Source organism: Dama dama, chromosome 14 (assembly GCF_033118175.1).
Source record: "Dama dama isolate Ldn47 chromosome 14, ASM3311817v1, whole genome shotgun sequence".
NCBI classification, from domain to species: domain Eukaryota; kingdom Metazoa; phylum Chordata; class Mammalia; order Artiodactyla; family Cervidae; genus Dama; species Dama dama.
Window position 1 is genome coordinate 76,541,714 of NC_083694.1, and position 12,561 is coordinate 76,554,274.

General features: G+C 64.8%; 1 protein-coding gene across 3 annotated transcripts; it reads left to right on the top strand.

Moving 5' to 3' along the window:
• Positions 1-473: 473 nt before the first annotated feature.
• TNNT2 (troponin T2, cardiac type) lies at positions 474-12,315 on the top strand. Of its 3 annotated transcripts, none has more exons than XM_061161302.1 (14): positions 474-1,440; positions 4,564-4,613; positions 5,251-5,376; positions 6,079-6,144; positions 6,481-6,516; positions 7,463-7,496; positions 8,506-8,566; positions 8,792-8,908; positions 9,297-9,374; positions 9,732-9,842; positions 10,792-10,901; positions 11,238-11,328; positions 11,804-11,844; positions 12,076-12,315. In XM_061161302.1, exons 2-14 carry the CDS (start codon positions 4,604-4,606, stop codon positions 12,119-12,121), a joined length of 927 nt encoding a protein of 308 aa, XP_061017285.1. In that variant the 5' UTR covers positions 474-1,440; positions 4,564-4,603; the 3' UTR covers positions 12,122-12,315. The 3 variants fall into 3 exon arrangements, with proteins under 3 accessions (XP_061017285.1, XP_061017286.1, XP_061017283.1); XM_061161303.1 differs by having other exon boundaries at positions 6,484-6,516; XM_061161300.1 differs by having other exon boundaries at positions 6,484-6,516; positions 11,824-11,844.
• The last annotated feature ends 246 nt before the right edge of the window (positions 12,316-12,561 follow it).

The following is a 12,561-nucleotide window of genomic DNA, read 5'->3' on the forward strand; positions in this document are numbered from 1 at the left end:
CATCCCCGCAAGCAAATTCTGTCCTGTTTGAAGGACTTTTGAGCTTACAAGTTGCCCACTGAAGTATTCGAGTTAAGGGAAGCCGTAGGAAAAGCAGTTCCTAAATTGCAGGAGATTTCGGGCCAGGACACAAAGCCTGGCTGTGACCCCAGGGGCCAGACCAGGAGAGCAGATGGCGGCCTGGCCGCTCACTGTCCCCTGGTGCCGGCTGCTGGTGTGTGGCTTCAGCCGGTCCCGCCCTGGATCTGCTGGCGTGGGAAGGGCCACTGAGCCTGGAGGAGGCGACTCAGGCCACTGGGCTCAGAGGCCCCCAGGGATCATGGCAGGACAGCCTCAGCTGAGACGGGGCCAGGTCGATAGCAGAGCGGGTGAGGAGCGCGTGACGGATGGGGCCTGGGGCTTCCCAGGCAGCGAAGTTGAGGTGGGGCGGGATGTGGGTCAGGCGAGGGGGGAAGTGGGGAGAGGCTGTCCTTGCCCATGGAGAGGAGTGTGCATCACCCACAGGTGGCCCTTGGCAGGGCTGGGGCTCAGGGCCCAGGGGGAGTCAGGCAGGACGGTGGCCCTGAGAATTCAGAAAGCAGGCCTCCCCCAGGTTTGCTTCCTCTTCTTTTGTCTTGTCATGAGCCCTTCCATGACCCAGGTGCTGTGCTGGAGGCTGCAGACACAGGTGTGCAAGCAAATGCGAGGCCCCTGGGTGCTGGCCGCGTGGACCTTGTAATCTAGTGGGTTTAGCAGATCGTAATTTTAAAGCCATCATGGCGTGAACTTCAACCATCTTCCCTGCCCCTTCACTCAACCAGCTGCCTCTTTGAAGAGAACCCTCACTCTTGGCTGGAAGTTCGACCTTGAATCTGATCCCCTGCAGTGGGTCTACTCCCTGCCCAGTGGGGAGGGCTTGCCACGTGGCTTGGGGGGCAAGCAGACTGCTCTGTAGATGTGCTCACTGAGGCCACCAGAGCCTGCCTCCCCCACAAAGGGTGTTCACCCGCTAGAGGAGCCAGTAGCCTGGAAGCATCCTTGTCCACTCATCACCACAGCTGAGCTTCTGAGGCCGCCCTGCCCCCAGCCTGCCTTCCCGACTGCTGGCATCCACTTTATCGGGGTTCTCGGGACAGACAGCTGGCCTGTGTTATGTGCCTGCTCCCTCCTGTCCCCTGCCTGTCTGTCCTGGTTTTAAATAGCTTATCTGAGCAGCTGGACAGCCGCATGGGCTTATATGGCCTGGGGTACACGTTCCCTTAGCCCTGTCCCCGGCACCTGCCAAAATAGCAGCCAACACCCCCTCTCCCCCAGCCCCCACCACCCCTGGCGTGACTCCTGAGCACATTCCTCTCACCGCCGGGCCGCGGGCCTGCTTAAAGCCTGTCCAGCCCCTGCCCTCGCCCAGACCCCGCGAGGCGGAGCAGACAACACAACACCCGTTGGCAGCTCCTGTTCTGGGTAAGACTGGGGCAGACTCTAAGAGCAGAGGGGTGTCCTGTCGTCTGGGTCCTCTGTTCCAAGTGGCAGTGTCCACTCTGACTGGGTGTTGGAGCTGGGAGAGGCCCCCTTCCCTGGGGAGCTTTAAAGGGCGGGGCCTCGGAGATGAATCCCTGAGCCTAGTTTAACCGACCCTTTAGCCGGACGCTGGAGACTCGGGTTTGAGTCACAGACCTCCCACTGATGGCTTGGGGTGGGTGGAAGATCTTGGGTGAATAGCTGTCCTTCCCTGGGTCTCTTGCCTCATTTGTGGGATGGAGAGATAATTGCCAGGCCTCTAAATGAAATGATGCTCTCACCCTCGGGGACCCCCCTCTGGGCGCCTCCTCCCTCCAGGCGGGAAACCCCTGCCCCATCCTGGGCAGGGCCTCCCCTCTCCCTGGGGAGCAGAGCCGGGCCATGTGTGCCCACACCAGTCAGAACAGTCCTGGCGGCCACATTCTCCTCCCTGGGGTTCAGAAGCTGTCAGAACTGCTGAGAAAGGCTGCCCACCAGAGGACCAGGGGACCAGGGACCCCGGAGGCCCTTCCAGGCAGATGCAGGGCTGAGCCCCATCCCGGACAGGGCGTGGGCTGAGCGGCATGGAGAGACCTGCTTCCTGGGGCGGGGGCGGGGGGCCTGGCTCCCTGGGTCAGGGTGTTAATCCTAAGTCCAGTGCCCCTAGCCCAAGACCCCTCGCACCCCCCACGCCCCTGGGGAGAGTGCCTGCTGGAGCTCTGGGGGGAGAACTGCTCCCTCCTGAAGGGACACCGGGGGCTGGCTCCTGGAGATGGGCATTTGAGGCTCATTTTTGTCAGGGTGCAGCTGGGAGGCCTGACCTCCCAAATTCCTCCTCTGACCTGGGTCTTTGTGCAGGAGAGGAATCTGGGAGGATCGCATTGCCCTGGTCCAGCTCTGCGGGTGGGCCAACAGCTGCGGTCAGGGCGAGTCCAGCTGCCTGCCGGGCACAGGGCTGAGGGTGGGGCCTCTGCTCTTCTGTTTCATGGATAGGTTAACGGAGGCCCAGAGAGGTTAAGTGACTCAGCTAAGGTCACACAGCAAAGCTGGGTGTTAAACCTGGGTGTTTGACAGCACGGCCAGTGTTCTTTCTGCCTTCTAAGGTTTCTGCTTTACTCCCCAAGAAAGGTGACCCTGGCCTTTTGGCTGTAATGGCGACCTGCTAGAAAGGGTGGGTGGGGGCTTGGTGTGGGCCTTCCAGCCCTTCTCCCAACTGAAGGCCCCCCTGGCCCCCCCAGCCCCCCCAGCCCCCCCGCCTTCCTGCCACCAGCGCCTGGACACAATCTCAGACGCCTCCTCTGGCCTGGAAGCCCTCTCCCACCCCAACCTGCCTCTTGAGCAGCTCTATTTTTAGGAGCTGTGCTTGCAGGAGCAGGGGGGCTCGCAGGGCCGTGCGGGGGCTCAGAGCCAGCAGGGGGGTGGGCCGCAGAGGAGATAGTGTGAGAGCCGCATCCCAGGCTGGCCAATCCCCTCCCAGGAGGCCTCTCTGCACCCCAGGGTGACAGACTCCTCCCGGGGCTCAGGCCCCTGGCCTGACTGCTACCCTGGGGCTCCGAGCAGTGCTGACCTGCCAATCCTTACCCACCCTGGGCTGGGGGCTGTCCCTCTGCCGCTCTTCCCCCAGGCCCCATTTGGAGACTCTCTGGGATGAGTACCCCCACCCAGGGGAGCCAGCTTCAGTCCAAAGCGCCCCGTTGCCAGCCCCACCCTGCCTGCCCTGCTGTAGGTCCGCTTGCCCTGACCCAGCAGGGCTGGATGACTGGGAGCAGGCTCAGAAGAGCTGCCAGCCTGAGGCTGCCGCCCGAGGTGGTGTCCCCCCCGGGGGCTGCTAGCGGGGCTCCTTCAGCACCTCTTAACCTCAAAGGGGCTGCCTTGCGGTGGACACCATGCCACCTGCCAGAGCTGGGGCTCGCGGCACGTCTGCAGACGGCTGCCTGGCTGGGTCTCAGCTGTGAGGGCAGGGTGTGGGGGACAGGTGAGGGGGCATCAGCACCCCGTCCAGGGCATCGTCACTGTGGCCTGAGTCACAGGTTGGTGGCCGCAGTGCTGGGTGCAGCCTCCCTTCACCCCAGCCTTCCTCCCCTTGGAGAAGAGGAAACTGAGGCACAGGGGGCCCACAGCCTTCCCACGGTCACACACACTGGGCGTGGAGTTCGCGTTCCGAGCCAGGCCCGCCTCCCAGTCACCCCTCTGGCCTCTCCCTGTGCTCACAGCGACGGGACAGCAAGATGCTTCTCCGTGTGGGACCCTGGGCTGCCTCCCCACAGGCCTTGAGAGGGGAGCTTGGGTCCTGGCTTCTGTTCCCAGTGCAGCATGGGGGACACCCTGGAGAAGCTCCACAGAGCTGGCCTTTTCGTAGAGACAGCGGCTGTGAGAGATGAACAGACCCCACACCCGCCCAGGGTCCCCAGGGAACCACCACACAGGCTGGGACGTGGGCATTCCCTCATCTGTGATCCTCCTTGGATTCCCTGCTCAGCTCGCACTCCCCTTGTGTGGTGTGTGTCTGGGGTCTGGTGTGTGTCTGGGGTCTGGTGTGTGTCTGGGGTCTGGTGTGTGTCTGTGGTGTGCTGTGTGTGTGTGACTGTGTGTGAGGGTGAGCCCCTGTCCGTTTACCTGTGTGTCTGTGGAGCCACCAGCACAACAGCATGTCCCCCGCGTGTCCCCTGTGTGTCCCCTGCATGTCCCTCCGGCCTCCACAGGCCCCACGGCCCCGCTCCGTCCTCCGTGTCTGCCCCGTGGTGGCGCTGAGAGCTTTATAGACGGAACTGCACGCAGCGACCCCTCCCTGTGACCGTGGGCCCTGAGTTTGGCCCTGGGTGTCGGCTGACCCTGCGGGTTCCTCCCTGTCACCGAGCCGCTCCTGGGGGAGAGGTCTGGGCGGGCTGGAGACTCGGAGCTGCTGTCCAGCAGTCGGCCGAAGGGCGTGGAGCCTGTAGCCTGGCCCTGCTGGGATGGCGTCTCTGCCTGACAGGGGCGTGGGCCTGGGGCAGCTGGTCCAGGGCTGGGGGATGGCAGGCCTGGCGCTTCCCGCAGAGCCGGGGGTGGCTGGCCTTCTGCCCACCCGGACTGTCTCTCTCTCTGCAGAGGGAAGAGGAGGCCATGTCGGACGTGGAAGAGACGGTGGATGAGTATGAGTGAGTCCTGGGGTGCTGGGCATGGGCTGCACCTGTCAGGGATGTGGGGAGAGCTGCACCTTTGCTTCCAGCTAGGGGATGGGCTGGGCTGGGGGCTGGGGGCTGGGCCTCCTGAGAAAAGACCAGAGAGTTTCCGTGAGGACCCAGAGGCCACAGAGCCACTGTGTCCAGAAACCCTCCCCAGACCTGGCATCATGGTCCTGGGGGCTGCCGGCCCTGCCCTCTGCCCCGTCCTGGGGGCCAGGGAGGGGGGCACGCTGCACCCCATCAGTCAGTCATCCCTGGGGGAGGCAGTGCCTGGGGCAGACAGTACTGCAGGCCTAGCTTGGACCCCGAAGACCCCTTCCTGGGCACTGAGGGTGCAGAACTTGGGGATGGGTGGAGGACTTGTGCCTGTGGACTTGGGCCGGGTGGATGGGGAAGGGGTCGTGCAGAGCCCAGGGACCAGCACTCGCCAGGTTTCCTGGGGGGGAGGCAGCTGAACGGAGCTGGGCCGGGCTGGGCTGTGCGTGGGGGGTGGGCGGACTCCAGGACCCAGCACGGGGGTAAACGTCTCTGGGAAAAGGCCGTGGGGTGTGTGCGCGCGTGTGTACATGTGTGTGCTGTGTTCCTGACAGCGTCTCCCCTCACGCTGCAGGGAGCAGGAAGGTAAGCACACCCCGACTCTCACTGGGCGGAAGGACGGCCTGGATGGAAACTGACTGTTTCTTCTCTCCTCTCTTGCGCTCACACCTCCTCTCTGGAGCAGAAGCAGCCGCGGAAGGTACGGGGGTCAGGGGTCGCCCAGGAAACATCTTGCCTGTCCCCACCCCCTGCTCCCAGCTGATCAAAGCCCCCCCAGAAGACCTGGCTTTCTGCGGGCAGAGTCCTGTGCTGGGGCCACGCCGCCTGTCTGCTCCACCACCTGACCGGGCTGGGGGCCACACCCTGCCAGCACGTGATGAAAATAGAAACCCCCCACCCCCGGCCCTCTTGCATGCTGGGCGGCCCCTCACCCACATGGGTCCTTTCTGGTCCCAGACACTGAGGAAGGGGCTCCAGGGCCTGAGTCTACCTGACCCTGTGCCGTGACGTCAGAGAACGAGCTGGGGAGGCAGGCTGAGTCAGACACAGGGCCTAGAGGCGGCCCCACCTCAGTGGCGCCTCCAGGTGCAGAGGGGGCTCTAGCCCCAGAGAGGCAAGTTTCAAACAGGAGGACCCTGTGCAGACTTCCCCTGAAGGAGCAGACATGGAGCGTTCCAGGCTTTGTGACCCCCAGTCCTGCTGAAGCCGCCGCTCCAGGAACACTCTGTTTAGAAACGGTCTGCCGGCCATTGGGCCCCAGTTTGTGGCTTCTGGTTTAAACCAAGAACAGACGGCCCCTGTCGGCCACACAGGTCCCCCCAGATTCACTGGGACCTCGGATGTCACTGGGCCCCATATCTCCCTGTGCCAGGCCTGCTCACTGTCTGGTTCACCTCTCCAGAGCACGAGGAGGTGGTGGAAGAGGAGGCTGGAGGCGAGGCTGAGGCTGGGGAGCCCAGCACCGCAGGTGAGGCCCCTCCTGGAGCGAGGGGGGGAAGGGGCCACCTGAGCTTGGGGTGACAAGGGCCACAGCGCCACCCCTGTGGCAGCGGGAAGGACCCTAGACCATGCTCTGCAACCTGGGCAGCCCCCTGTCCAGGCCGGGCTCTGCCTCGTCAGTACACGCTACACCTGCTTCCTTCGGCCAGGCGGGCCTGGCCCCAGCAGGTGTGCACAGGCGGATCCTGGACCTGGAGCCCTGCAGGGCCCCCTTGGCTGAGGACGTGTGGGGGGAACAGGGGGCTACTGGCAGGGCCTTGAGCTCAGAACCAGGACCGTGACTCCTTTCTCATGTTCTGTTCAGAAGATGGAGAAGAAGAGGAAGGTAGAGAGGCTGAAGGTGAGGCCTGCTGGCCATCGGGACACGGCAGGGAAGCCCCTCCTGCAGCTGTGGGGGAGACCCTGGGGGGTGGGGGAGACCCTGGGGTGAGGGAGAGATACCCTGGGGAGGAGGGGGAGACACTGTGTGGAGGAGGGGGAGACCCTGGGGAGGAGGGGGAGATACCCTGGGGGGACGAGGGGGAGACTCTGGGGAGGAGAGGGAGACCCTGGGGGGCGGGGGAGACCCTGGGGGGGGAGGGGGAGACACCCTGGGGAGGAGAGGGAGACCCTGGGGGGGCAGGCACAGAACCGTGTGTGTCTGCAGGTTGGGCTCCTCCTTCCAGAGAAAGTGCCTTGGGGGTGCCCAGTTGGAGAGGGCCAGGTTGGGTCAGGGCAGTGGTCACATCATGTCTGTCCATGAGGTTTCTGCAGCATGGGTGAACCACAGGAGGGTGGGGTGTCTGGGGCTGAGATCCCAGGTGTGGATGGTCCATGGGGTGGGTCACTGCTGTGGGCACTGTTGACCTTCACAGGGGCCCAGGTGGCCCGAGTCACACCTCCGGAGGGGGACAGCCGGTGGGGCTTGGAGTCACACCCATCAGCTTCCTGGTCCTGAGCTGCCTCAGGTCCGAGGGGTGACTGCGGAGGCAAAGACTTAGGCGTGGACTCTGGGGCCAGGACCACAGGACCATGTCCCCGGCCCCTTCTCCCTGTGTGCCAGGCACTGCTGAGTGAGAGCCCTGTGTGCACTTGCGTCCCTGAGACCTCCTGAGCATCAGCCCTGAGTGGAGCCTGGGGTTTGCAGCTCTGCAGCTTAGTTCTCTGGGTGCTCCTGCAACCCCGGGATGGGAGGGAATCACTAGTGATGGGCAAACGGAGGCTCATGAGTGCCAGCTTATCAGGGGCACAGTGGGGCCAGATCCAAGCCTCCCAACCCCAAGTTCACGTGCTTTCCTCCTCTCCAGATGGCCCGGTGGAGGAGTCCAAGCCCAGGCCCAGGTGAGTGGTGAAGCCCTGGGAGCAGAAGGCCCATGAGAGAGAACCTTTGGGGCAGGACTGAAGTGCACGTGGCACAGTGGGCACAGGCACGGACCACCATGTACAGCTGTACAGGCTGTGCACTGCATAAGAGTGTCTGCTGGGTGTGTGTGGGGTAGGGGGATGGGAAGACTGAAAACCACCCACACTGCGTCACCAATGCCTTGCCCTGCTACAGTCAGCACTATGTCCATCTAGAGGGAATGGATAGACTAGCCATGGACCCCTCAGGAGAGCTGGGACACTGTCCTCGGTGGCTGGAGGAGGACCTGGGGGAAGAAAATTTGGAGAAACCAAGCAGTGAAAGTGTGTCAGTCTAGGCATGTGGCTTCAGAGGGTCACGAAGGGACAAGACAGACGTGGGAGCTCTGGGTGCAGAGGGGCGGGGTTTCGGAAATGCCAGCCCTGCGATCTGGTGGTGCCTCAGCACACAGTCCAGGAGACGCTCCAAAAGCAGCCCAGCCTGGCAATCCAAGCCCCTTCCCATCCCCTCATTGGAGCAAACACTGCGGTGTCTTGGTTCAGATCCTCACACCCAAGGGCAGACAGGAAAGCAGGGCTCAGTGTCCCATCCTGGAGTCCCACAGCGCGTGGGTGAGGCCTGTGAGGCCGACCACTGCTTCCCGGGCTCCTGGAGTCAGCCAGGAGTGTGGGTCAGCCAGGGTGCAGAGCCAAGCCTCTCTGCTTCCTGGCTGCATGGTTTTGAGCAAAGCCTTATGTCTCTGAGCCTCTGTCTTCCTGAATGAGATGAGTGGTTTCCACTCCAGGTAACTGTGAGGATACACGAGGACACTGTAGGCGCCCCAGTCCTGAGCGGGCGTGGGGACCCCGGGTGGGCACCATGCTGGTGTCATCGTGTGGGTGGCTGGGTCTCCGCTTTCTGCAGGGAGGAGAGGGACCTGCCCACCCCCGTATCACACCCCCTCTGTGCAGGGAGGGCTTGGTGCTCACCCCTCCTTCTGCCCACCAGGCCCTTCATGCCCAACTTGGTGCCACCCAAGATCCCTGATGGAGAGAGGGTGGACTTTGACGTGAGTGCGGACTCAAGGAGGGCAGCCCCCGCCCCATTAAAGACCTCAGCACCGCCCCCCCCCCCCCCCACGCCCGCCTTCACGCTTGGGGGAGGACACAGGGGGAGGGGCACCGTGTCCTACAGCACCCTGGGCTCGACCCCAGTTGCTCCCACGACCCCAAGGCCTCGCTCCTGCCCTGCGGGCGGGGTCGTCTCTGAGTGCCGCCCCACCCCCCCCCCCCAGGACATCCACCGGAAGCGCATGGAGAAGGACCTCAACGAGCTGCAGACGCTGATTGAGGCGCATTTCGAGAACCGCAAGAAGGAGGAGGAGGAGCTGGTCTCCCTCAAAGACAGGATCGTGGGTGTTGCGCCCTCTGGGCGGCTGGGAGGAGGTCCAGTAGGAGCCCTCAGGGCCCCGCCCCGCGCTCTCTTCCCTCCCCCACCCCCCAGGGCAGAGGGGAGTCGGCATCTCCGCCCCCACCTCCCGTCCCCTGGGCACAACCCCGTCCCAGTGATGGAGGGCACGCGGTTCCCCTGAGCCTGGATTCTCTCTCCTCCACCCCCCAGCCTCTCCGCCCCGCCCATTCCTGCTCCACAGAGCTTGGCCTCCACCTCCCAGCACAGGGTGGCGTCCACAAGGGCGGGGGCGGGGGGCACTCAGGGGTCGCGGCGAAGGCCGCCGGGGCCCTCTCCGGGGGGGCTGAGGTCCGTCCCGAGTGACCGCACTCTTTCGGTCCCCCCCAAAGGAGAAGCGGCGGGCCGAGCGCGCGGAGCAGCAGCGCATCCGTACGGAGCGCGAGAAAGAGCGGCAGACGCGCCTGGCGGTGAGTGGTTGCCGGTCTCCGTCCGCGGGGCCCAGGGTCGCTGTCCAGGCTCTGACAGTGGAGGAGACAGAGATGCCCAGAGTGTCTAAGGAGACGCCCCATCCCTCCGCAGCGCGCCCCCGGGAGCTGAGCCCCTCAGCCCCCTCTGGCGCTGCTGCAGGTGGGCCCCCACCGCAGGGCCTCCTGGCCTGGAGGGGAGCATATCCTCGGGAATCGGAGCCCATCTGTTCAACCCTCTTCTCCCGCCGGGCACCTCCAGCGCCCTGTCTGTGCCGGGCGCGCACTCAGTGCTGGCCCAGACTCAGGACCAGGGCGTCTGGTCCCCAGCGTAACCCACTCTCTCCCCGCGGGAACCAGGAGGAGCGCGCCCGCCGAGAGGAGGAGGAGAGCCGCAGGAAGGCGGAGGACGAGGCGCGCAAGAAGAAGGCTCTGTCCAACATGATGCACTTCGGAGGCTACATCCAGAAGGTGGGGGCCTCCGGCTCCTCCTGCTGCGGCACACGTGCTGTTGCGGGGGTTCGGGAGAGAAAGACCCAGCCACCGCTGGAAGACCGCGTCCTCACACCCAGACCCTGAGCTGGCTCTGCCCGGCTGGCTTTCCCTGGGAGGAGCTGCCAGTCTGGGGGCTCCCACGAGTCCAGAGCACCAGCGCTCTTCCCAGCCCTGAACCCCAGCGGCTGGTGCAGCCCGCAGGCTCGGAGCCCCATCTCAGGTCTGCCTGGTGTGGCCTCCCGCAGCCTAGAGGCTTTCTCTCCATTTGTAAGATGGCATTATTGGTGCTGTCTGCCTGCTCTGAGATGGTCAGACTACCTTGGAAAGCAGCTGAGTGCTGCCTGGATGTGGGCTGGTTTCCTCCTAGGGCCCATCCCAGGGCCTAGTGTGATTGCCCAGCGCCCCCCCCCCCCCATTCCTGGAGGGAGGGGAAGGGGGAGCTGAACTCTCTGTGCCGTGGACCCGGCTAGCCCCTGGGGCCCTGCCTGCTGGTGACCCTCAAGCAGGGCCCTGCTGGCAGTCGGCCCTGGCCCCGCCCACCTGTGGGTCCAGCAGCAGGCTCGCCCGCAGCCGCTGACGCCTGTCCTCCATGTTTCCACTCCGTCCCTGTCCCTCCCTCTGTCTGTCGCCTCTTCTGTCTTTCTCTGGGGCTCTTCTCCCGCTGTCCCGTTGTGCAGGCCGAGGTAGGTTCCGGTCCTCAGGTCCTTCTCCTCTCCTTTGGGGAGCCTGGGGAGGGCAACATGCTGGGCTGGAAGTGGGGGGGGGGGTGCAGTGTCTCTGGGGAGGCCGGGTGTTGCTGGCCTGGGTGTGCAGCAGGGAGATGAGCATGGGCCCTGCTGCAGGCAGGCCTGTCTCTCTGCCAGGCCTGGGGATGCAGGGAAGGCAGGGCTTCTCTAGCCCCTCCCCTGCTTCTTACTCTCTCCAGACGGAGCGTAAAAGTGGGAAGAGACAGACAGAGCGGGAGAAGAAGAAGAAGATTTTGGCTGAGCGGAGGAAGGTGCTGGCCATCGACCACCTGAACGAAGACCAGCTGAGGTGGGCCACCTGTGGGGCTGCACCTCCAGGGGTCGTCCTGCCTCGTGTCACCGGAGGCTGCTGCCTCACTTTCCCCGCGGAGGCTTCGGGAGGCTGGCCTGGAGCTTCTTGGCAGGGGGCACCCGGCTCCCTCTCTTTCCCGCCAGGGCTCCCCAGCTCCATGTCCCGAGGCTTTGTCCTGGCAGCGCTGGCGTCCACCTGCAGTGCTGGGCACTGCCCAGGCCGAGCCAGGGTGTGGGGCCTGTGGGTGAAGGAGGGCAGGGCTGGAGGGTCAGGATTCAGATGCAGGCAGGCGGGGACCTTCTTACCTCCCACCCTTCCCGCCGGCCTGTGCAGGGAAAAGGCCAAGGAGCTGTGGCAGAGCATCTACGACCTGGAGGCGGAGAAGTTTGACCTGCAGGAGAAGTTCAAGCAGCAGAAATATGAGGTGAGCGGCTGCTGCCCGCGCCCCCACCGCAGCCTCTGTCCCCCCACACCCGCTGAGGCCTGTCTGGTGGTGTTCCCTGCCCTTGCTGGGGCTGGTGCTCCTGGAGCCTGAGGGTCACTGGGGCTGAGCAGATACTTCCTGGGGATCTGGCCCTGAGGGCCCCCACTTCTGGCCTGTGGCAGCAGCTCAGTGTCCTGAGTCCAACGGGAGGACCAATCACACAGGCCAGGCCTCCTGTGGAGTTAGGGGCTCACCAGCAATCTGGCCCCTTCACTCCCCCCACTGCTCACTTGGGGCCCCAGTGTGGGTCCTGGGAGAGGCAGTAGGGTCCCTGCCTCACAGACGGCAGGCAGGAGGACCGCTTACCCCCTTGGCCCCGCCCAGTCCCCGGGGCCTCTGGGACCCCCACCTCCCCAGGCCACCTGGGCCCGAGCGCAGGGGGTGCCTGGGCTACTCTTCCTGCTGTTTCTTTCAGATCAATGTTCTCCGAAACAGGATCAACGACAACCAGAAAGTGTGAGTGTCTGACTCCAGCCCTTCCCCGCCTCCCCCCCAACCCCTAGCCCCCGAGGTCTCCCGGCCCCTCCCCACTCTTGTGGTCAGGCCCCTGCCCCCACCGAGGCTGCTTTGGGCTGAGCCTCTACAGGCAACTCAGCGTGCCCCTGCCCCTGTCAGCCCTCAACACCCCCAAACCCCCCAGAGGCTCCCCCCCACCCGTCCCCTCTGACTGGGCCCTGCTTCCTGCAGCTCCAAGACCCGAGGGAAGGCCAAGGTCACCGGGCGCTGGAAGTAGAATGGCGCCTCCTTCTCCAGGACCTGCTCCTCACCGGTCGCTCCTGACCCACCTTCTCCTGCTCTGCACTGTCCGCACCCTGCACAGCCACCCCCCTCCACCGCCGTCCCCCGCCGCAGACCTGGAGCCGCCGGCCTGGCTGGAAGCTGCGCTTGTGCCCGCTCCCCACCCCCAGTCATAATAAAAGCACTGCACCCCCCGTACTCCTGTCTGTTCTCTTCAGGGGGAGGCGGCCCAAGGGGCACCAGGCCCCCAGGGGCTGCGCAGAGCTCCTGTCGAGGCAGTGGTTTCTGAGCTGAGCTCCCGGGGCGGGGCTTCTGCCTCCACCTCTATGTCAGGGTCGCCACTGCACACCTTGGCACACTGACACTGGTCCACAGAGCCAGGTCTGTCGGTGACCAGTTCTGTTTTCGGCTCAGCCAGGGGCTTGTCTGTTAGGT

Excerpts from the sequence above, each read along its gene's own strand:
- TNNT2 (XM_061161300.1), top strand. Across the intron at positions 8,567-8,791 it reads GAGAGAGGGTGGACTTTGAC|GACATCCACCGGAAGCGCAT; the intron begins GTGAGTGCGGAC and ends CCCCCCCCCCAG. Across the intron at positions 9,375-9,731 it reads AGCGGCAGACGCGCCTGGCG|GAGGAGCGCGCCCGCCGAGA; the intron begins GTGAGTGGTTGC and ends CGCGGGAACCAG.